This window comes from Neovison vison, chromosome 6 (genome assembly GCF_020171115.1).
Source record: "Neovison vison isolate M4711 chromosome 6, ASM_NN_V1, whole genome shotgun sequence".
Taxonomy (NCBI): Eukaryota; Metazoa; Chordata; class Mammalia; order Carnivora; family Mustelidae; genus Neogale; species Neogale vison.
Window position 1 is genome coordinate 214855026 of NC_058096.1, and position 22691 is coordinate 214877716.

General features: G+C 54.0%; 2 protein-coding genes across 5 annotated transcripts in view; one reads left to right on the top strand and one right to left on the bottom strand.

Annotated features, from left to right (window-relative positions):
• Positions 1 to 15741, bottom strand: CC2D1A (coiled-coil and C2 domain containing 1A). 4 transcript variants are annotated; one of them, XM_044254058.1, is made up of 29 exons: positions 15445 to 15741; positions 13989 to 14124; positions 12262 to 12377; positions 12101 to 12166; positions 11690 to 11824; positions 11357 to 11591; positions 8123 to 8247; positions 7716 to 7788; positions 7501 to 7572; positions 7259 to 7389; positions 7109 to 7181; positions 6281 to 6414; positions 5813 to 5924; positions 5559 to 5731; positions 4729 to 4851; positions 4585 to 4643; positions 4377 to 4493; positions 2875 to 2948; positions 2742 to 2800; positions 2574 to 2625; positions 2350 to 2449; positions 2171 to 2261; positions 1716 to 1853; positions 1559 to 1620; positions 1115 to 1178; positions 900 to 1026; positions 744 to 820; positions 597 to 644; positions 1 to 509 (listed from the first exon to the last, which is right to left on the bottom strand). In XM_044254058.1, exons 1-29 carry the CDS (start codon positions 15502 to 15504, stop codon positions 489 to 491), a joined length of 2853 nt encoding a protein of 950 aa, XP_044109993.1. In that variant the 5' UTR covers positions 15505 to 15741; the 3' UTR covers positions 1 to 488. The 4 variants fall into 4 exon arrangements, with proteins under 4 accessions (XP_044109993.1, XP_044109991.1, XP_044109992.1 ...); XM_044254056.1 differs by having other exon boundaries at positions 1559 to 1623; positions 15445 to 15740; XM_044254057.1 differs by having other exon boundaries at positions 5813 to 5927; positions 15445 to 15740.
• Positions 15517 to 22691, top strand: part of BRME1 (break repair meiotic recombinase recruitment factor 1) — a 21532-nt gene continuing 14357 nt past the window's right edge. The window contains exons 1-5 of the mRNA XM_044254896.1: positions 15517 to 15768; positions 16030 to 16049; positions 16215 to 16278; positions 16748 to 16799; positions 20809 to 20986. Of these exons, the coding sequence (XP_044110831.1) occupies positions 15517 to 15768; positions 16030 to 16049; positions 16215 to 16278; positions 16748 to 16799; positions 20809 to 20986 (566 nt within the window). The remainder of the gene's footprint in view (positions 15769 to 16029; positions 16050 to 16214; positions 16279 to 16747; positions 16800 to 20808; positions 20987 to 22691) is intronic.

The following is a 22691-nucleotide window of genomic DNA, read 5'->3' on the forward strand; positions in this document are numbered from 1 at the left end:
TAGGACAGAGTGAGCCAGGCGCGGCCCTGGCTGTTTATTCCCTGTGTCAGCCCTGGGGAGCCAGCTGGGCTCTGGCTGACCTCAGCGGCTTCTTTGGGGTGTGGGTGGGCTTCAGGGTTAAGGCTGGGGAGGGACAGGAAGTAAAGTGCTTGCAGGGGCCCTCGGGGCTTGGTCCTAGCTGCCTCCCCCACCTCCAGGGCAGGCCAGGGGCCCGACGCCCCAGGCTGTGCAAACAGGACTGTCCAGGACCCACCCAGCCGGGCCTGGGTTAGAGGCATGAGCCGCCTGGCAGTGCCATCCCCAGCGCCCCCTGCCAGGGAGCTGCGGCCTGGCTGGGGGACCCAGTCGGGGGATGTGTCCATCCGGAGCTGACTGTCCGCTGATTGTCTGCTTCTCTGGTCCTTGGCTGTGGCTTTGTCCACTCCTCCCAGGGCCAGGGCCTTGGGCCTGCTCCCCACTCTCCAGGGGCCGCCTGCCTGGTTGGCCCCTCACCTGTGGAGCCGCTGCAGCTGCGGGAGAGGCCACAGGGGTCAGGGGGTGCTCATAAGCACAGCCACACACACACACACACCACCCCTCACACCCCGGCCACTCACCTCACTCTCTACCAGGTTCCGCCTGTACAGTGCCTCCTTTGCAGCCTCCTGGAGACCAAGAGGTGGTCAGCGGGTCACTGTCACCTCCAGCAGCCCTGTACCCCCTACGCCTCCACCCCACACCCGCCTGGCCCTCGCCCAGCTCACCCTGCTGCCATCATTGCCCAGGCGCCGGGCGGCCTCTGTGTAGAACTGCAGCTGACGCTCTAGCTGGGCCGCGTACTCTGCGGGGGTGGGGGGGAGCCGGGTCAGGATGGGGATGGCCGCCCCGCCCTCCCCCATGCATCCCTCCTGAGACCCTACCCCTCCGGATGCCCGGGCCCCCCTGCTCCAGCTGTGCCCTCTGCCACTGGCTGCGTTGCACGATGTCCTGGTACTGCTGGGCCACTTCCGGGGGCACCGGCCGCCGCGCCTGCCTGAGGGCCAGGATCTGGGGGATGCAAAACAGGCCACTGTGATGGCCCCACCCCGGGGGCCTACAGAACCCCCAATCCTGCCCCACCGCAGCAGGCACCCACCTTCCGCTCCAGACGTTCTTGGTCAAAGGCCAGCACGCTGAGGCTATGCAGGGGCCGTGCGGATCTATGGAGTTGGGGAAGGGTGAGGCGCAGCAAGGAACCCCTCAGCCCTGACCCCATGAATTTGACAGACACACTGGGCCCTGGAGAACAGCAGGAGACAAGCCAGGCCCACCCTGCTGTTGCTAAGCCTGCAGCCTAGTGGGGATGATGGCTGTTCACTCAGGTGATTGTAATGCTGGGTGATCAGGGAAGGCTTCCTAGAGGAGGCCATAGTCAAGTTGGGAGCCAAAAGAGTCAGAGCCGGGCAGGAGAGTGGGGCAGGACACGTTTTGGAACACAGGAGAGACACACTACAATTTGTGCCCAGTGGGAAATTGACCAGGAGGGGCTAAGATGGGAAGAAGGGGCCTCTCTCCTGGATGGCTAGACCCAGCCACCTACCTGTTCCCTGGTTCCCTCGCAGGGGCAGGCACAGGAGGGGCCTTGCCTTTGGGCCCAGCAACCTGCTTCAGTGGACAGAACCAGCGTTGTGATTGTCGGCCCTGCCCCCTTGCACCAAGCCTCCCTCCCTGGGGTAGCTGATGGGTAGGACTCTCACTGTGGGCACAGCTGCTGGCACGGGGTCGACGACCAGCCACCTCTCAGTTGTGGTCTCCAACTGCTGGGCCGTTAGCGGCTCCCGAATTCGGACCATCACCTCCAACCGCCCCCCCGTGGGCCTGCGACCATCCAGGACCTGCATGGAAATGAGGGGAGGCTCCTAAGAAGCAGGCAGTGGCTGGAGGCCCAGGGTCGGGATCAGGGGGGACCAGCATGATTTCTAAAATATGAGCCCCTGGGTATGCTGAGATATGAACTGGTCAAAATGGAGCAGGGTGCTGGGAATATTTAGAGCTGGGTAGTAGGGAGGTCTGGGAACTGCCCGCAACGCCGGGGGAGAAGCAGGTCACCGGAGGGGACCCTTGGGAGGCCCTCGGCCTGCAGGAGGAATCTGAGTCATGTTAAACATAACAGAGCCACACCAGAGCCTGCGGGCAGATGTCCACGCCTCACCTCCAGGATCTCCCGGACCTCACATGCGGTCTCCAGGGCATCCAGCTTGAGCTGGGCTGTGCCCAGCACCCGGTCAGTCTTGAACAGCCCCCTGCATGTGTGACGGGGACAGGACGGTTGGCCCAGGGTGGCTCCCCCCACCCCCCTGAGTGCCCCCAGCTCCTGCACCCCCAGCTCACCCCTTGTGGACCACTTCGAATTTGATGCCTTTGGTCTGGATGGCCCTTCGGAAGCCACGGTGGCTGCGATTGATGCAGAGCTTGAACTGCTCCTTGAACTCTACTCAGGGGGTGAAGACGGGGTGGGCGAAGAAGAGAGAGGGAGGGGTCAGGCTATGGTCTCGTGTTCTTGCGGCATGGGGCTGGGGTGCCTCCCGCCTCCGCTCAGCCTCCGCTCAGCTCACCGGGGGAGTCCGTGTTCTTAACCACACTGGTCTTGTCTTTCTGAGCTTCTTCCTGCAGCCAAATAGGAGCAGGAAAGCTTAGGGAGGCTGGGGCCTCCCCCAGATCCCTGCCCACCCATTCCCAGCCCGATGAGGCTTGAGTCCGTTCCTCCTGGGCTCTCCACGTACCACATTGGGATAGGGGAAGTCAAACCGAACAAAGACATCCAGGTCGCTAGGAGACAGTCCTGTGGGCAGGCAAGGGTCAGAACTGGGCAGAGGGGCAGTCCCACAGCCCTGACCCCAGCCTGCCGCCCCTCACCTGGAGGCGTGGGCAAGTTGATCCCCTTCACGATGAACAGGAGCATGTCATTGCTGCTGAGGTCAGGGAAGATCCTTCCGGGAGGGCAGATGGAGAGACAGAAGCACCTCAGCCCCACTGCCCACCCACCTTCTCTTCCCTCGGTGGGGCCAGAGAACAACCCCCTGCTGGCCTTTGTGGGCTTCGGTTTTTGTTTTTGTTTTTGTTTTAATTTGACAGACAGAGATCACAAGTAATCAGAGAGGCAGGCAGGGAGAGAGAGGAGGAAGCAGGTTCCCTACTAAGCAGACAGCCCGATGCAGGGCTCTATCCCAGGACCCTGGGATTATGAGCCGAAGGCAGAGGCTTTAACCCACTGAGCCACCCAGGAGGCCCGGGCTTCAGTTTTAAAATCAGACAGACTGGAGTTCTTTGTACCATTTGGCCAATGACTTATGTTTGAGACCTTTCTTCAGTCTGCATGGATCTGTCTGGGACCCACTTTGTGCCAGCTGGTGGCCTCACTGTCAGGGGAGCTTCCCTTCATTTAACGTTTCTGGGGTCCCTGATATTCATCATCCAGTGCCCCAGCTGCCGTGTGGTGGTCCTGATTCGCTTCACCTGACATTTCTTGAGCATCTACCATGTACCAGCCAGTGAGTGCCCTAGCCGCTGGGAGACCTTCCCTTCCTTTAGCAATGTTTCTGGAGCCCCTACTATGTGTCTGCCAGTGTCCTTGCTGCTGGGGATATGGCAGAAAGTGAGATAGACCCCAACCCTTGTGCTCATGGAGCCCAAGCTAGCTCAGTGAACAGAGGACCGACGAATACATAAATAGAGAAACAGCAACCCTGCAGAGAATTAAAATAGGGGAGAAGGTAGAGTGCACGCGGGAGGGGCTGCTGTAGACAGAGCAGTCAAGGAGGGCCTCTTGAGGGAGGTGACATCACAGGTGATTCTGGATGCCGGGGAGGTACTGCTACATGGAGACCCAGGAAAGAGGCTCTAGGCAGAGGAAACAGCCAATGAAAAGGCCCTGAGTAGAAATAGGGTTGGTCCATCTGAGGGACCAAAAAGAGGCCTGTGTGGTAGAAGGCAAGCAAAATGGGGACAGTGGATAGAGATGAGTTGATGGGGAGCTGGGGTGAGGGGTGTGACTTGTCTTACATTATTGCAGTAGCTGCACCCAACCTCATCTATAAATGGGAAAAATGACCCCAATTCCCAGGGTGTGGGAAGGCTTGAAAGGAGCAGGACCAATAATCACCTCGAGGGCTCACCCAGGCCTTGGAACAAGGCCCATGTCTGCACTCACTAGATCTTCCCCAGTTCCCAATGTGTCACTGTCAACATCCCATCACCATCCTTCACTTGCACCTCATAGCTGCCTCAGGACCCTTGCATATACCATGCTTTCACCACCCAATCAAACTCTCCCCCAGAGGCAAGCCTTCTGCTGGCTTCTGGGGAGGGCAAACCCCTCTCCAAAGGGACATCTGGGCCAAGGGGCATCAGGGCCTTACTTGATGACGCTGAAGGTTCTCTGCTCAAAGCGGGCAGTGGGCGTGGGGAGACCCCGGGCGAATGCCTGCTTCAGAATCTCCATGCTCCGTTTACAGTCCTCTGCTAGCTTCTCAAATCTGCCACCGAGAGAGCCCTGTTCAGATCCCTAGTCCCAAGGGTGGGCTGGGGGTGCAAATGTGTGGCAGAGGTGCAGACAGGGGAACTTACTTGCTGGTTTCAGCAATGTTGCCCAGGTGGGTGAACTGGTTAGAGTGGTTGAGGCACATCTGAAGAGCAGGAGACAGTAAGTGGAGGGTTGGGGGCCATGACCCTGAGGGAGGCCCACTGAGCCGGGCCAGGGACCCGCCTCACCTCGTGCTGCTGCCTTATGAGCTTGGTGAGTTCGCCGTAGCGGCGGGCAGACTCCTGAGACAGGCCTGGGCCGGGCCGCTGGACCAGAGAGAAGTCGTCCTTGTTGACGGGGGCGGGTGGCACCTGGGGAAGACAAGGCTCATGGGGAAGGGCTTGCTGGTTAGCAACAAACAGGCCCACCCATGGAAATGTCAACCCTGCTTGGAAAGGCCTTCCTGGACCACTGTTTTGCCCCTGCCCTGGTCTTTTCTTCTTCCCGAAGGTGAAAAGTGGTGCAAAGAGAAAAGTGGATAGTCCCTCCCAAAGTGGCAGCATCTGTCAACTGTCTCTCCCAGATGTGATCCTTACCCTGTCTCCCCTAGTAATGGCATTCTGGCTAGGCACACAGCCAAGAGACTACATGTCCCAGCATTCCTTGCAGCTAGGTACAGTCATGTGATTCAGCTCTGCCAGTGCAAGGTGAGCAGAAATGATAGTACACCATGTCACTTCCTTTAAAGGAAACTGCTTGCCTTGCCTTTTCTTTTTCTCACTGCTTCCCACAGACCGAATGCAGACAGGGCATCAACCCACTCTCACCATGTAGACAGAGGTGACCCCCTAGGGTGCAACAGAACAACAAGACAGAAGGAACCTGGGCCCTAGAGGGCTTTGTCTTTCAGAGCCCAGACTGCTCAAAGCGTTACATGCAAAAAATATGTCTGTCTTCTTTCAGCCACCATCTTCGAGGAACTTATTTGTTAGAGCAGCTTACTCCCAGTCACATGGCTAAGTGGCCAGAGCCCCATGGGTGGGTGCCTGGGAAAGTCCAGCAGGTCTAGAGAGTTCACCTTGGCGATGTCCACAGGCAGCCCGTTGCGTGAGGCCTCCAGCATGGGCTCCAGCCCCTTGGCCTGGCGCAGGTGCATTTTGGCCCCCTCCACGTCATTCTTCTGCTTGGCTCGTAGCGCGGCCTGCAGGAGCTGCTTCTTGCGGCCCTCCAGGAAGGCCAGCTGCTGCTGGGCTGTGGGTATGGGGGTGTCAGTGGCTACTGCCCAGACCATGGCCAGGCAATGGGCAGCCAGGGAGGGGAGGACGGACCTACCTCTGGTGGATGTGCCCTTGGGGGCTGTTTTAGCTGCTGGGGTTGAGCCTGACGGGGTTGCTCTTGAGGGTGGGGCCTTGGGCTGGGCTGCGGTGGTCGGAGGGCTGGTGGGCTGCTGAGGGATGGAGAGGAAGTCAGGGCTCTCCCAGTGCCTGCGGTCCTTCCATTCCCCAAAGGGTCAGGGCCTGATGCTGACAACAGGGGCTGTCTTAGTTTCTGTTTCCTCAGCACTGAACACAACCTATGGTCTCATTCTCGCTGAATCTTTGCAACAAGACTGGGAGACAGAGACTGTTGCCACGCCTACTTTACAGATGACGAGACAGGATCAGAGAGCAAAATGACTTGCCATGGCCTCAAAGCTGGGAAGAGGCAGGGCAAGGATAAGGTCGTTCTTCCCCAATATCAATATTTTGCTTTGCTGCCACCCTACTGCCTCACCCCAAGACCCCAGCTACTCACACACACCTTCCTAGGTTCTTCATCCTCTTCATCCTCTTGGCCTTCATCCTGGTTGGCCAGCTTCATGGCAGTTTCCAGGACCCCCACCAGGCTCTGCTGCGTGGGCTCAGTGGCCTCCAGGCCCTGGATGGGGGGAAAGCCTGGGCGGCCAGTTAGGGCCCAGTCAGGAGGGAGAGACCCATGCCACTCTGGGGGAGACCTGGGTTCCTTCCCCTCCTAAGGAGCTTCAGGGCTTTGGATATATTCTGAATGCAGGAAGGAGCTCTTGCTGGTTCTGTGGAGACACCAGACCATTCCAATCTCCCTCCTGCCTCTTGGTGCCTCTCACCTGACCCTGGGCCTCGATCAGACTCCAACAAGCAAGCACCAGATGAGGTGGGTTACTGGGCACAAGAAGTGATCACAGGCCTGGAGGGATTCCCAGAACACCGAGGTGCTGAGTGATAACTGCTCCCATGGGGGATACACAGGCAGCTCTGAGATCCCAGAGGAGACCCCCAACCACTGGGAGGCTGATGGGAGCCTGAGTAGGTATGTGTAAAGCTGAGAGCTGATGACTAGGAGAGAGTGAGTTGAACAAAGAAGAAATGGAGGGATCAGATGGCGGCGGGCTGATGAACGGGTTCTCCAAATAAACGCCCCTGATTTTCAGTGTCTGCCCATTTCCAGGGTATAAACACTCCTATTGGGACCCAACTTTAAGCTACCAACTGCCTAACAAGTTTGCAGAATTCCTGAATGTGTAGCAGAGAGCTCCCTGGAAGGTACCATTGGAAGGAATAGCAGCTGCAAAGCCTCAGAGGCCAGAGAGCTGGGGGGAGGGGCAGCGCCTACCTGGGGGCACCGGCAGCTCAGCCACATCTACGGCCCGGCCAGCCTTGTGGGCTCGGATAGCGTCTTGGTATTGCTGCAACAGACACAGTATGAGGGCCACCTGGCCAGGTCTCCGGGGGCTACCTACCTGCCCACCAGGCCCCCACACACCTTGACGATGCGCTCATGCATGCGAGCCTTCCGCTGGTCCCCTTTGGCCTTGGCCTGAGCTGCAGCCACGTGGTATCGCTCCATCCGCTGCTCCAGGGCCTCCAGGAGAGTCCGCGGAGGTGGGGGAACCTCTGCGGCAGACGGGGGAGGCGGGAGGCAGAGGGGCAGGGTTCAGAGTCCTGGGAAGGAGGGAGACTGTCTTGCCCTGGCCTGCCCACCACACAGGGTTCCCAGGAGCCTACCTGGCGTGGAGGGCACCGTGGTGGGAGTTGGAGGCTGTGGTGGTGGTGATGGTGGGTCTGGGGGCAGCTGGTCTGAGGGCAGAGAGGTCCAGTCCTATGAGGGGCTTGCTTGGGCACCCCCTACCCCCAGGCTGGTGTGGCCTGAGGGGGTTCCCAGGTGACCGGTGATGGTGACGGCATCAGGTCCTGAAGGGTGAGCAGGGTAGGGTTCTCACCAGGGGGAGGTGGCAGGCGGGACAGGTCCACAGGCTCCCCCCGGCTCAGGGCCTCCAAGACGGCATCGAAGCTCTGAGAGAGAAAAGGAGGTCAGGGCAGGAAGCTGCAGCTGGGGGGGCCAGGACCCTGTGGGGAGCCTCTGGGCCTCACTGTTTGACTGAGGACTCCTAGCTCTATTCATTCCTCTGCACCATCTTGTTTAAGCCCCTTCCCATGTTTATGCCCATTTCATAGACAGGGTAAATTGGGGCTTTAAGAGGTATAGAAAACTACAGCTCCAGAGTGACCGGCAGCCAGGACCCAAATTTGGGCCTGTGTGACTGCAGAGCCCCTGTTCTTTGCAGCCATGCAAAGTCGAGAGCATCCTGTCTTCTCCCTCTGACCCCGTCCGCCTGCCTGGACGCACCTTAGCCACACGGAAGTGCCTGGCAGCAGTGACAGTATCTCCCTGCTGCTTGGCATGGAGGGCAGCCAACTTATATTCCCGCTGGCGGCTCTGCAACTGGGCCAGGGGGCCGGGGCTGCAGGGACCTGGAAGGGGGGACAGTATATGAATCATTTCTTCTCTCTCTCTCCTTTTTTAAAGGTTTTATTTATTTATTTGACAGACAGAGATCACAAATGGGCAGAGAGGCAGGCAGAGAGAGAGAGAGGAGGAAGCAGGCTCCCTGCTAAGCAGAGAGCCTGATGTAGGGCTTGATCCCAGGACCCTGGGATTATGACCTGAGCCAAAAGCAGAGGCTTTAACACACTGAGCCACCCAGGCGCCCCTCTTCTTCTTCTTTTTTTTTCTTTTTTAAAGATTTCATGTATTTTAGAAAGAGAGAGGGGAGAGGGCCAGAGGGGGAGGGAGAGGGACAAGCAGACTCCATGCTGAGTGCAGAGTCCCCTGTGGGGCTTGATCTCATGACCCTGAGATCATGGCCTGAGCTGAAATCAAGAGTCGGACACTCAACCGACTAAGCCATCCAGGCACGCCTGAACCAGTTCTAGTTAATCCTCACAACAAAGACTGTTCTTGAGGTCCATTTTAAGGATGTGAGAACAAGGCTCAGAGGGGATGTAGCCTCCCTGAGGTCACCGCCTGAAGGCGGACACCCAAGCCCAGGACTGGTGGCCTTCAGAGAATTTTGGAAAACTTCTGTACCCTCAGGAATTTTTAAACTGGCATCTAAAAGTTTTTGTATAAGGTGCCTGGGTAGTTCCGAGGATTAAAGCCTCTGTCTTTTTTTAAATTGTGGCAAAATACACATGAAATTCACCACCTTTTTTTTTCTTTAAGATTTTATTTATGTATCTGACACACAGAGAGAGCATGAACAGGGGGAACAGCAGGCAGAGGGAGAGGGAGAGGCAGGCTCCCCGCTGAGCAGAGAGCCAGAGGCGGGGCTCGATCCCAGGACCCTGGGATCATGACTTGAGCTGAAGGCAGATGTTAACTGACTGAGCTACCCAGGCGCCCCTGAAATTCAGCATCTTAACCCTTTCTAAGTATACAGTTCAGTGGCATTCAGTGGACCCTTGAACAATGTGGGGGTTAAGCGTGCCAACACCCCTCCTGCCACACAGCTGAAAATCTCCTTTGACTCCCCCAAAACTTCACCATGAGAGCTTACTGTTGACCGGAAACATTACCCATAGTAAAAGCAGTCGATCTACACCTTTAGGATGTTATGTGCATTATATATCATGTTCTTATAAAAAAGTAAGCTAAAGAAAATGAGACTAGGAAATCCACAAGGAAGAGAAATACAGTGTTGTTCTGCGTTAATCAAAGAAATAGTGACCCGCTCAGTTCAAAGCTGTGTTGTTCAAGGGTCATTTGTAAATGTGGGTGTTTGGAAGCCTTTTCTTGACCGCCCTATTATATACTTGTTCAGCCAAAATCCATCCCCGCAGTGCGTTGGCCAAGCGAGGAAACAAAGAGTTAAGCTTCTTTTCAATGTGTTAGTTACAGGATCAAATAACACAGTTCAGTAGGTTTTCAGGGCAAGTATCTCTAAACTGAAAGTAATCCATGCAATTTTTGGTATAAAAAAAACAAAGTGTAACAGATACACCACCCAGGGTCCACAAATCCTAGAAACGCCTGGAAAGCCGCATGCGTTGTACCTTCTCAGACGGACAACCGCACCTAAGCTTTCAGTTTAGGTGTAGTTGCTGGAAAAGCCGTCTGTAGGTTGAAGCAAAAACACCTTGACGTTTGCCTGGTTTTACAACACATCACTGCAAGTCTCTGAGTTAAGAAAACGTTCTTCCAGGTTCAATCACTGTTATTATTAGCGTGCAAGAAAGCAAAGCCTAAATATGTCAAGCTTCCGGATTATATGCCAAGAGTAAAATTTTGTGAGCAAGGTACCTCTTGCCTGGCATGGTCGGGCCTGTGCCCACCCTCTACCAATGAACTGTTTCCTGGTTTACTCTTTCCCAACTTCCCTGTTGTCTTTTTTTAATGCATACAGAAACCTGCTTCACACCAACAAACAGATGGCAAGAGCCGGAGTCTTGTCATCACCCTGCCGGGAGATCCCCTGAACCCCTGCCAAGCCATGTGCCTAAACCCCATCGTGAAAAATGTTTTGGTGATTTTGGCAGCGAAGTTCGGGTGATAATGTCCAACAATCCTCCTTGACCTTTGCCAGAACAACGGCTTAGAAACTAGTCTGGCTACGGGAAGATTTAGACCTGCTGTTTACTTTGTCAACCAGGCCAGCCCAGTTTTAAGTGTCTCCTTGGTTCACTTGGGGAGTGTCTGCCTCTGAGGCAGAGCCCGAGTTGATATTCTAGAAGGCACCAGGGCGGGCACTCCTTTCCCGTAGTGGGAGGAGGGCAATCAGAGAAGGAAAACCTCTTGGGAGGTTGGAAAACCTCCAGCAGGTGAGTTTTAGGAGAGAAGACAGACAAGCTGAGGGCTTGGAAATGATCCACTTACAACTCTCTGTGTGAGAACGGTAGCCCTCCAAAAGAGCAGAGCTCTGATGCCCGCGGCCACGTTACACAAAGTGAAAGAAGCTGGACCCAAAAGGACAAAAAGCATGTGGTTCTGCTTACACGAAAAATCTGGGAGAGACAAATCCACAGACAGAGAGCAGATGGGGAGAGCCAGGGGCTGGAGGAGGGAGAACGGGGAGTTAGTGTTTCATGGGGACAGAGTTCTTGTTTGCGGTGACAAAAATTCTTTGGAAAAAGATGTGTGACTGTGCCACAGGCCACTCCATTAACTGCACACTGAGCAATGGTTAAACGGCCAATGTTATGTTATACCTATTACATCACCACACACAGAAAAAAGGTACTGGTGAACTCCAGAGGCATGAGGACCTAGGAAGGGGAGGGGTGTTCAGAACATCTAACAATCGGGGTGCCTGGCTGGCTCGGTTGGTGAAGCCTTTGACTCCTGATTTCAGCTCAGGTCATGATCTCTGGGCTGTGGGACCGAGCCCGGCACTGGGCTCAGAGCTCAGCACAGAGCTGGGATTTTCTCTCTCCCTCTGCCCCGCCCCCTGCTCGCACATGCCCAATGAATGAATGAATGAAAGAATATTTAATGAATGAATGAGTCAGCACTCCCACAAAATGCCCAACTGCTGAATACCACCCCCACAAATCCCACGTCAGACCAGCCCCGCCCTTGGCCTACCTGGAGGAAGCTGGGGCTTAGTTAAGCCGATGGATGTGGTGGGAGCACTGGCAGGAAGGCCTTCTACCGTGACCCTGGGCTCTGGCGCTGGCTGGTGTGCAGATGACAGCTGGGTGGGTGTCGGAGTGTGGCAGGGCGTGGCTGCCGGGCCCTTCCCCACTGCCACAGGTGGCGGGATGTCCCCTTCATCGATGGTGTTACCTTTCCGGACTGAGGCCAGCAGGTTTTCAAGGGTCTGAGATAAGGTGTGAAAGCGGGTTTTAGAGGAGCCTGGAGCTGGAGGCAATGGGCAGTGGAAGGGCGCCAGCACCCTCCTGTCACATGCCGGCTCACCTTAAGCCCCCGGTCGTAGCGCCGCAGCTTGGCACCATCTCCAGCTCGCCTAGCGCTTTCGATCGCCGTCTGGTAGAGGGCCAACCTCTCCTGCAAGGTGGCCTCCACCCCTGGGCTGGGGGCTGTGGCCTTCGGCTGCAGGAGGGACCGGGGCATGGTCTGGGTGGTGACCCCACCTGAGTTCTCCCCAGGAGTTCCTTTGTCAAGTGTCTCCGCACACACCAGGCATGTTGCCCCTGGCCCAGCTGTCCCCAACTGCCCCCCCCACAACCAGGAAACCATTATCCCTGTTCCTGGTGCCGAGAACTGGGTCTCAGAGGTGTGTCATGTCACGTGCCCAAGGTAACATGGCTGAGGAACCAGGAAAGGCCTCGAACTCTGGGCAATGGGGAGCAGGTTGCTGGGCTGTACCTGAGTGGCAGGAGGGTGGGACTCCACAGTCTTCTGCTCCTCCCCAAGGACCTCGTTTAGCTCTGCCTGCAGGGGCACACGGCCACGGGCCCAGCATGAGGGCCCGCTGGATGGCGCAATGATAGCACGGGAGACCCCCTGCCTTGCCCCGGGGTGCTCACCAGCAGGTCATCATCAGCCTCCACATCCTCCTCGTCTGTACCCTCATCCTCACCTTCATCCGGGTCTCTCATGCACAGGCTGGCCATCTTCTCAATGGCCTCCATGGGCAGGGGGCCTGGCGACAGGGAGAGGCCCCAGCTGGACTGGGATCCTTCAAGAGTCCCCAGCCTCCCATCCCAGTGACCCATGGCCCCAAAGAACAGGGCAGCTTGTCCCCCTCCCAGCCCTTCCACGGGCACCCCACCACGGTCCTCGGGCCCACCAGGTACAATCCTGATCCCAGCAAAGCCCGCCCGCCTCGGCACCCTGGCTCCACAGCTCTCTCGCTCTGGAGCCCTGGGCAAGTCGCTTGCCCTGCCTGGGATTCAGTCTTCCCATCTATTGGATGAGGACAAGAGCTTCTCCCTCACAGGTGGATGGTGGGAAGTAAAGATGGAGGAAACTCCAGAGCAGCACGTGGTCAGCATTTTGTTGAGTTATTCCCATTAACTGCTTTAGTTACGTTCTATGAAGCTGCCATAAATGCCCACTCCGCGAACACTGGACCACTGCCCCTTAGAGGAGATAGAAGCTTCGGGTCCCATGAGCCTCTGGGCACAACATTTTTGTCAACCAGTCAATACGTAACCTCGCTTGATGTGTGTTTCTATCTAACGATACCTTTTTAAAAATAGATTGTTGATTTGTGAACATCGAACTCAAGGCCAACAGGGGCCCTGTAACTCACATCTGAATAAAGCTCATCTGCTACATCTTTCCTCCATAAGACACTTCACAGCCTTCTTGCTCTTAGAGACACGAGACAGCACTAAGCCCTACACTCGGGAGCCACTTTGAAGAGCAAAACCACCAACAAAAGCACCACTATGAGAAAAAAAAGGCAGTCTGACACAGACTGTGGAAAGGAGCCTTATTCACAGCCCACCCAGGGACAAGAAGGCAGAATAAAGCGTCCCCGTGCTCTGCCTCAGCTGGGAGCATCTGTGCTGAGCGACTCCAACTTCCGGCAGCTCGGCGCACGCCTGCCAATAATAGCAAAAGCTCCGCCAGCATTGATTTGGGTGTTACAAATAAAGTTGAGCCCGTAGGGAAAATTCACAAATATGGAATCCATCAATAATGAGGACTGGCTGAATTACTGGTAAAGTATCAAGGTTCCGTTTGCCCTCGGAGCTCTAGCCCCTCTGTCCACTACAGAGCTGCTGCCCTCTGCCACCTCCCCTAGGGGGCTTTTGCAGGGGCTGTGGCCTCTCCCAAAAGCGCTTCCCAGCTCTTCACCTGGCACTCCTTACTGTGGGTGCTTCTTGCGGGCATCTGGGCCCAGCTCACAGGTCTCTCCCACCGCTCTGTGCTTCCCTCATCCCGGCCCTGATCATGGGACAGCAAGCTGGAGGAAATGCTAGACCCTCTGGAAGTGCTTTACGAACACTAGAAGAGTAACTTCCGTGATTAAGTGCAGTCATTATTCCCCTTTTACAGATAGGGAAAGTGAGGTCCACAGAGATATTAGGACTTATTAAGTCACAGAGCCAGTAAGTGGCAGAGGTGGGATTTGAACCCTCACCCTAGGTCCAGAGTTCATCACTTCACCTCTTACCCAGGCTGTGGGTTCCAGGAGGTCAAAGACTTTCTCTGTTTCCTGTCCTCCTTCTCCCCAGGGTCCAGCACTGAGCCCCGCCCACAGCAGGAGCTCAAAAACTGTTCAGGGGTGTGTTGAGAGTCTTACCTTTGCCTTTGAGCTTCTCCAGGACTTGGGGCTGGCCTCCAACCAAGGCCAAGAATTCGGCCTCCAGTTCCTCATCATTAACTCCATCCTCAGGGATCATCAGGCCGTCTGGGGAGAGGTCAACCAGCAGGCCCAGCTGAGGGAACAGCAAGGGTCCAATTAGATGTCAGAGGCAGCCAGGATGGACCCAGAGTTCCCTCAGGAGGAAGGAAACCCCGACCTCCTGGGGAAAGTCATTTTCCCTGGGGAGTGCTAAGAGGCCGGAACAAGCTCAGAATGCAACAGGTGTCCCAAGATGGGCCAGGTCCTCTGGCACAGATCAACACAGGGCAAAGGGCAGGCAGAGACCCTGCTCCCTGCTCTGAGCCCACGCCCATGATATGCTGCTGACCAAGTTCAGCGGGAAAAGCAGGCCCAACACCCTGCCCAAAGCAAAGGCACTCTGGGCTTTTCCTTCCAGCATACTCAGCAGAGGGGGCCATGCAGGAAGGCTGCAAGAGCAAATAGAAGCCCGGACAACAACAAAGAAGTTGAAAGTGGGGTTTTTATTGGATAACGGACCTGGGACAAAGGAAGCTATCCCCTCCTGGTTCATGACCAATCATGATGTGATACTATTATGTTGAACTATACAAAATTGCCTTTTCTGTGGGTCAAAATGGGCAATTACGTATGGCTCCTTTTAAGAATAATAACGAAGTTACACTTACTGAGTGCTATGTTCTAGCACTTTCCATAAACTATCTCAATGAATTTTCACACCTGTCCTGTGTTAGGGCCTCCATTTTATAGATGAGGAATCTGAGGCACAAGACTGTGAAGCCGAGTGTCCAACGTGCAAAGGCCAGCAGGGAACTCCAGGCTGGCCAGACTCTAATACCCCAGCACTAAGCTGTGGCCTGGGCTTCTTCCATCAAAGCTGAGAAAAAACAAACTGTCCAGGTGCCTGAGGCAGAGGAGATGGAGGAGGGAAAGGAGAGCCACACATAGTCCCATGGGCTCATGGCAGCAGCTCTGGATTTGCACTTAGCTCTGGCCAAGCTGTTAATCCCTATGACCTTGGGAAGCTGTTTTCACCTCTCTGGACCTCAGTGTCCTCATCTGTACAGTGGGGATAAAAAGGGTCTTATCTGGCCTGGCCGATGGGAGGTTCCGTGCGTGTTTGGGCCAGGAGTGCAGGAACTATCCATATCCCAGGTCGGAGGCCTTCCCCTCCCAAACTGGAGAGGCTGCGGCAACAGGTGGCCCCGAGCCCAGGGCGGGGCGCCAAGAGCTGAGAAGCTGGGAAGCCAGGGCCAGTAGGCCGCACTCTGGGGGCAGAACCTCATCTGGAGGGCGGGGACCGGGGCTTACCTGCGGGTGGTGATCGGGTTCCCCTGGGGGGTGGGGCCCTCCAATGAACCTGTGATAGGGCTGAGTAGGGTTCCCTAGGCGAGGCCGTGGGGTACAAACTCACCTGGCGGGCGGCGGCGGCACCTCGGCCTGGGGGTCCCGGGGGTCCCTTCCTCTTGTGCATTTTCCAGGCTGGATGCCCAGGCCACTGGCCACCTCGCCTGGCCTTGCCCTGCCTCCTCCCCCGGGGGCTATTGCCGCGCACGCGCACTTCCTGAGCCCCGCGCCCCTCACGAGCTCCCCGCGACCGCTGACCCTGCGCCCTCGACCCCCGGTGTGGCCGCCTCACTTCCGCCTCGGCCCTCAGGCGCCGCGGCACCGGAGCGCAGCCACTGGACTTACTGGGCCCGCCGCAATGAAACTACGACTCCCGGCAGGCAATGCGCGGGTACGCGTGCGTACTGCGGGGCGGTGGGCGGTGCTGTGGGCTGCGCCGGGAAAGAGGCGGGTCGCGCGTGGTGTGTGAGTGTGAGGGGCGGTGCTATCATCACGCTTGCGCACGACGGGGCCGCTGGTTGCGCGGGAAAGAGGCGGCGCGCGCGAGCAGGTGTGAGGGTCGGTGGCGACTCCCGGACTCGCGGCGTCCAGTGGCCACCTGTGGGCTCTGGCTTCTCCTGGCGGCCCCGTTCTGGGCATTCCACACTTTTAGGTGGCCGCGGTGGAGTTAATGTAGGTTTGGTCACCGGAAGTCGGGTTCATAGCTCTCAGGCTTCGGGCCTTCCCGCCCTTCAGCTCCAGACCCCTTGCTGCCCGGCCTCCGTGAGAGCCAACTTTGCCTTTTATTTTCTCAGAAAATCCTAACGCAAATGACTTAACCGAATTGTTTCCCAACAGATCCGGGCAGACCTACTCAGTTCCTGATAAGAACAGAGCGACCTTGACAACTTCAGTGGCCCAGGTCGGTTGGGGCTTGTCTGGACCCCAGGGCTGGCAGGAGCTGGTCTATGGTGTCTCCTGCTTCCGGGCCCCAGGCATCCCCCACAAGGCTCCCTGCCCCTTTGAAGGGCCCCAGGTGGCTCCTTCCAGAATCCTCAGGATTCCCTGCAAGGGTCTCAGACCACAGCCAGAGGGGAGGGCCTGTCCCAATTTAGGGACTAGAGTTGGGGTCATCAGGGCTTCCCTGGATGGGCAGGTGGGCAGTTCCCTCTGCTCCCTGCAGCATGAAGGAAGGTTGAATTCTTACCGGGTCATGGCCCAAGGTGGTTGTGACTCCCCACACTGTGTCCCCTTGGAGCCCAGCTTGGCCCCCCAGGCAGATAGGGTGAGGTGGGGTGAGAGTGATTTCTGCCCTCAGCCAGGGTCACTGGGTCTGTCTGTACCCAGAGACAAGGGACTACTTGTAATGATGGGATTTTGCTCGTTTTCAGATTTTTCAAAAGAGGGATAAAATGAGTAAGAGGAAGAAGCTTCGGACTTCAGGTATTTGGACATTCAAGTTGGCACTGCTTTATTGCTGCTTCTGGTTATAGGAGGATTGTAGGTTTGTTTGTTGCAGAAATGCTAACATGACCACATCAAGCTCCTCGGGGAAAAAAGTGATTTAGTACATGCTAGTAAGAAAAGTATAAATTGTGGGAAGTTCATACAGTAGAAAGTGAAAGCTTTCTGCAGTTTCCTCCAGTCTCTGGTGGGATCCCATGGGCTTAGGCCAGGGGTGCACTCTCAGAGACAACCTTTGAATAGAACTACAAGGTCTTTGAGGTGCTACAGGGTCATTGGGTGTGTAGTTAATTGTTATGCTTTGGAACCAAAACCCTGGGTTCATCCCAGCTCTCAGGCTCCCTGTGCTATGTCAGAAGACTTATTCTGCACCTCAGTTTCCCCCTTCTGTAAATAGAGGATAATAAAGGCACCTTCCCTTTCCATTCAAACAATGATTCTCAACCTGGTTGGGGGAGGATTTGTGCCCCTCAGAGGACACTGGAAATGTCTAGAGACATTTTTGGTTTCTATAACTGATGTATGTGGTGCAGGCTGGTTACTGGCATTTAGCGGGTTGAGGCCAGGGATGTACTAAATCCTACAATGCACAGGACAGTTGCCCACAATACAAAATGATCTGGTTCCAAATATCAAGAGTACCAAGGCAGAGAACTCGCCCTAGAGCTCATATGTGGATTAGTATTTGTAAAGCATGAAGGATAGACCTTAGGTAGTACACAAGTGTTAGCTGGTATTATGATTCTCCTCCCAGAATTAAATACAAAATAAAACAAAACCCCACAAATCTTTTCATTCTGAAATAATTTGGGACTTAAAAAAACTTGCAAAAATAGTTGAGTTCTTTCTACTCTCCCTCCAGCTTCCCCTAAGGTTAATGTCCAATGCAACCACAGGACAATGATAAATCACAGGACAGCATCAAAATCCAGGCACTGAACCTCAGTACCCTACTTCCAAATTTCTTTGAATACACAAATACAGTGGTTTTTTTTTTTTTACTAGACAATAGAATCATCACACATGCTGATCTGTAATCCCCATTTTTCATTTTATGGAATATCATGACCATCTTTACGTGTGTGTGTGTGTGTGTGTGTATACACACATATATGTATATATGTAGTTTTCTCATGCACAAAGAAAAACAGCTAGCACAGCATAGCATAGCTCCATTTCCCTGTCATTGTTGAAGATAATTTAAACTTCTTGAAAGTTTAGAAATGAGGGTGCCTGGGTGTCTCAGTTGTTAAGCATCTGTCTTTGGCTCAGGTCACGATCCCAGGGTCCTGGGATCAAGCCCCTCATCGGGTTCCCTGCTCAGCTGGAGGCCTGCTTCTCCCCCTGCTTGTGTTCCCTCTCTCACTGTCTCTCTCCGTCAAATAAATAAACAAACTCTTTGAAAAAAAAAAGTTTAGAAATGACTACTTACTGGATAATGAGCATAGGGAGTAGCACTCATTTATTTTTTCCCACAATGTGGGATAGAAAAATTAGCAATGGGTTAAAAATGTTCTGTGTAGAGATGAGCAACAGACTGCTCGGAAACATAGGAATTTCACTGACCTTGCCTGGGGAAGCTGGGGACAGCCAGGCCCACCCACAGCAGGTCATTTGGGGCCTCTCTTGGCAGTGGGCTCCCTAGCTCAGTGGATCCAAGGCTGGTCCAGGACAGCTGTTTCTGTGTGTCCTGGAAGAGGTGGGGAGAGAAGAAGATAATTCTGGCAGGTGGTGAAAGAAGCCCTTCCCTCCCAACATCTTTGGCCTTTGGTGTTGAACATAAGGTTCTGCCTTTAGTTTTTCTTAAATTAGTCCTGTGGGGATAGATCACAGGAAGGAAATGGGAGGCTCTTCACTTCTGTTGATATTTTGGTTTTTATTTGGTACACATGTCCACTGGATGAGCAAAGTGAGCTAGTGTTTGGGCATCTTAAGAAACCAAATAAACAAAGCTGCTTAATTTTGCCTCTTTTTTTGGCAGACCACAAGACGGGAATATGGTCGTGTAAGAAGCATTCATTGGAGCCTTGCTCTGAGTGCAGCACTGGGGTGGACACCTAAGCAGGGTGGGATGACAGGCAGGACAAGGAGGAGATCAGTGGGTGCAATAGACTTAGTTCCTGCCCTTGTGACCCTTAGGTCTACTCAGGGGAGAAAGAAAAAATGCTTCTAGCTGAGAGCACTAATCAAATACGCAGCAGTACAGTGAAGTTCTAAATGGGCACACCGTAACTTACAGAATCCAGAAATTATAGGAAAGTCATTGGTCTTCTGGAGCACAAACAGCTGAGTGAATGCTAATGAGGACCCTGGTGATCAGTCCTGGGGAGAGGGAGCTTATTCAGTGGGTTTGCTTCAAGCTCTGTGAGGAGCTGAGGTTGGAAAGGGTCTCCCTGACAGACCTCCAGAAAGATCAGGCCAGGGTCTGGTTTGCCTTTTTGTTCTCACTGTGGGGTCAGAGGCATAGTCCATAGTAGGTGCTCAGTAAATACTCAAGTACCCTTAGGTGTGCAGGCTCTGCAGTTGCACTGACTGGATCCCATTCCAGATTCCTTGGCCTCCATGTACCTTAGCTTTCTTATTCATAAGATGGATGTAACAGTGGGAACCCTACCTTGAAGTTTATCATAACGCATCCAACTTCTCAGGACATCGTCTGTCATGGAACTCACTAGATTCAACCCTTATCATTTTTTTTTAAGATTTTATTTATTTATTTGACAGACAGAGATCACAAGTAGGCAGAGAGGCAGGCAGAGAGGAGAGGGGGGAAGCAGGCTCCCCACTGAGCAGAGAGCCTGATGTGGGGCTCAATCCCAGGACCCTGAGATCATGACCTGAGCTGAAGGCAGAGGCTTCTAACCCACTGAGCCACCCAGACACCCCTATCATTTGTTTTTTGAATGATTGGTTTGGGGCCACATTTGGGGAGGTCTTAGAAGTCAGCCACTATTGGCAGTTTCTGTGTAAGGAAGTTTCCTTCATTCAGCAAATATGTGTTAGGCTCTTGTTTGTTTTTGTCAGTGATGGGGAAGGTATCACAGAGGTAGAAGAGACCAAGGGGCAGCTGGAACATCACTTCCCTACTTGCCGACTCTAGGTCCCAGTTTTCCCAGGACAGATAATCTGCAGGCATCACAGAAAACTAGAGTGGCACATAATTTAGTCCTGTCTGTGTTTCCTGGTGGTGATCTCTGTTTTACAAAGATGTTTATTCAGTCATCTACCAGGTATTTATTGAGCACCAACAGTGTAGTAGATGATCTTCAAGCCACTTGAAACTCAGCAGAGGGTGAGAAAGACCCCTCCTTATATTGAGGGAGATGGAAAATAACCAGTGCATAGCTACTGGCAAAAAACAAAAAAACTGTGAAGTGGGCGTGCGTGGGTGGCTCAGGTGGTTAAGCTTCCAACTTGACTTCAGCTCAGGTCATGATTTTAGGGTTGACCTCGAACCCCATGTCAGGCTCTGCACTGGGTGTGGAGCCTGCTTAAGAGTCTCTTTTCCTCCCCTCCCCTCTCTCTCTCAAAAAAATTAAATTTTTTAAAAAGCTGTGAAGAGAATAAAAAAAAAGAGCATGGGTCTGAAAGAGGGTGCTCTTTAGAGAAGTCAGGAATGTCCCTTTACATCAGCATTTGAGCTGAGACCCAAGGAAGCCAGGACACACACCTCTCACCACCTTCCTAGAGAGACAGTCGGCTGGGCCAGGTTATCTGGCATAGTTTGGTGCCAGGCCACCTCAGGATTCAGTCTCAGTCACGACCGGTCCTTAGGTAAAAAGCCTTTAAATCCCATGGCCACCTAAGCTCTTGGACAAGGTGCCATCCCATCTGTCTCTCTCCAGGCTAGAGTCAGAGCAGGGGTTTCCTACCCTTGGAATAAGCTTGCTCATGTTGCAGCTGTGGCCCTGCCATGTTTGGTGTCAGCCATGGCAGTGCACACTCCCTGCATCTCCCATCCCTTTATCTTCCTTTCTCTCTAAATCAGGAGGAGAAGGAGTCCGTCCTCTGAAGGCCCCAAAGAACCCAAGGCTAGGAGATTCTGACAGGCCCCCCCAGAATTCTGAGTGGGGCTCTTCATGTCTCCCTGAAGAGTCAGAAAGCAGATCAGAACCTGTTTCCTCTGCAGAGCAGAAGATGGAGGAACCAGTACAGACAGCCTCCAGGTAGGTGCCTTGGCACATTCCAGCCAGCCTCCCCACCAACAGAGACCTCAGCCCAGTAGACAGGACGCAAAGGGGAGGGGACCAACGTAACCCATCCAACTCCACACCTCCCCCTGGGCAGGGCGCAGGGGCCCTCGGGTTGCTTCTCAAAGCCTTCCTCCCCAGACTCTCCTCTCTAGCAAGAAAGGTTGATATTTTAACCAGGAGCAAGGAAAAACTTGAATTTTTCAAGATCACTTAATAATAGAATGCATCTTGTCCTGTCTGCTGATCAGACCCATGTTAAGCCTGCATTCCTTCTTGACCAAGAAGGGACTGATGGAGTTGTAGGTCTGCGAAATAATAACTCATGAAAGGAGATAGTAGTTATGTGCCAGACAGTATGCTAATGATAAACACTTTACCACCTATCCATTCGTTTGTACTGTGAGATAGGTTTTTATCCCCATGTCACAGGTGAGAACTCTGAGACTTGGAAAGATCAAATGACTTATTTGCCCAAGGCCACTGAACTGGTGCAGGGCAAGCTGGGGGCCTGGCTGTGTCTGGCTCCTGTGCTCCTAACCACCATGGTTTCTCAGTTCCTCTTTTAATTTTTTTTTCCCCAGGAATATGTAATGAAGGGCAGTGGGGGGAAAAGGAGAATCTGGAGAATAGTTTGTTCATGGGGTTAAACCACATGTAACTAGAGCAAAGTAGAAAGGGCTAGCAGGAGTTAGGAGAAGGAGGGTTCCTGCCACCAGAAATCCTCAGAGAAAGCCTCATGGACTGGTCTGCCAGGTTTTCTAAGTAAACAATTGCAGCACACAGTCTGCCCAACAAAACTGTTTTTGGAGGTGGAAGATGTGTGATCTCAGGTCACTGCAGTTTTAAGATTAAAGGCAGCACTGCCGTGTGCATGATATGAAGAGGGGCCACATGTCACACCTAAGCCATTCTCCCAGGCGCCACAGTATCACTGTACTCCTCCCTCCTGGTGAGGCCAACAGGGCTCATGGGGTCCTAGGCACTGCCCATCTTGCTGTCTTGAGTCTGTAATAGTCAGAATGCATATAAGTGGGTTCCCACCCTCTTTTTTCTAGTTTTGTTTTTTAAATGTTTTATTAAGAAATACCATGTGTGTGGTGTCTGGGTGGCTCAGTCGGTGAACCGTCTGGCTCTTGTTTTGGCTCAGGTTGTGATCCCAGGGTCGTGGAATCAAGCCCTGCATTGAGCTCAGCAGTCAGTGCAAAGTCTGCTTAAAGATTCTCTCTCCCCTCTGCCCCTTCCCCACACATGTGCTCTCTCTCTCTCTCTCTCTCTTTACCCCTCAGATAAATAAATACATCTTAAAAAAAAAAAAAAAAAAAAAAAGAGGGGCACCTGGGTGGCTCAGTGGGTTAAAGCCTCTGCCTTCGACTCAGGTCATGATCCCAGGGTCCTGGGATCAAGCCCCACATCGAGCTCTTTGCTCAACAGGAAACCTGCTTCCTCTCTCTCTCTCTCTGCCTGCCTCTCCACCTGCTTGAGATCTCTGACTGTCAAATAAATAAATAAAATCTTAAAAAAAAAAAAGGTGGAGTGCCTGAGTGGCTCAGTCGTTAAGCATCTGCCTTCAGTCTAGGTCATGATTCCAGGGTGTTGGGATCGAGCCCTGCTCAGGCCCCCTGCTCAGCGGGAGGCCTGCTTCTCCCTCTCCCACTCTCCCTGCTTGTGTTCCCTCTCT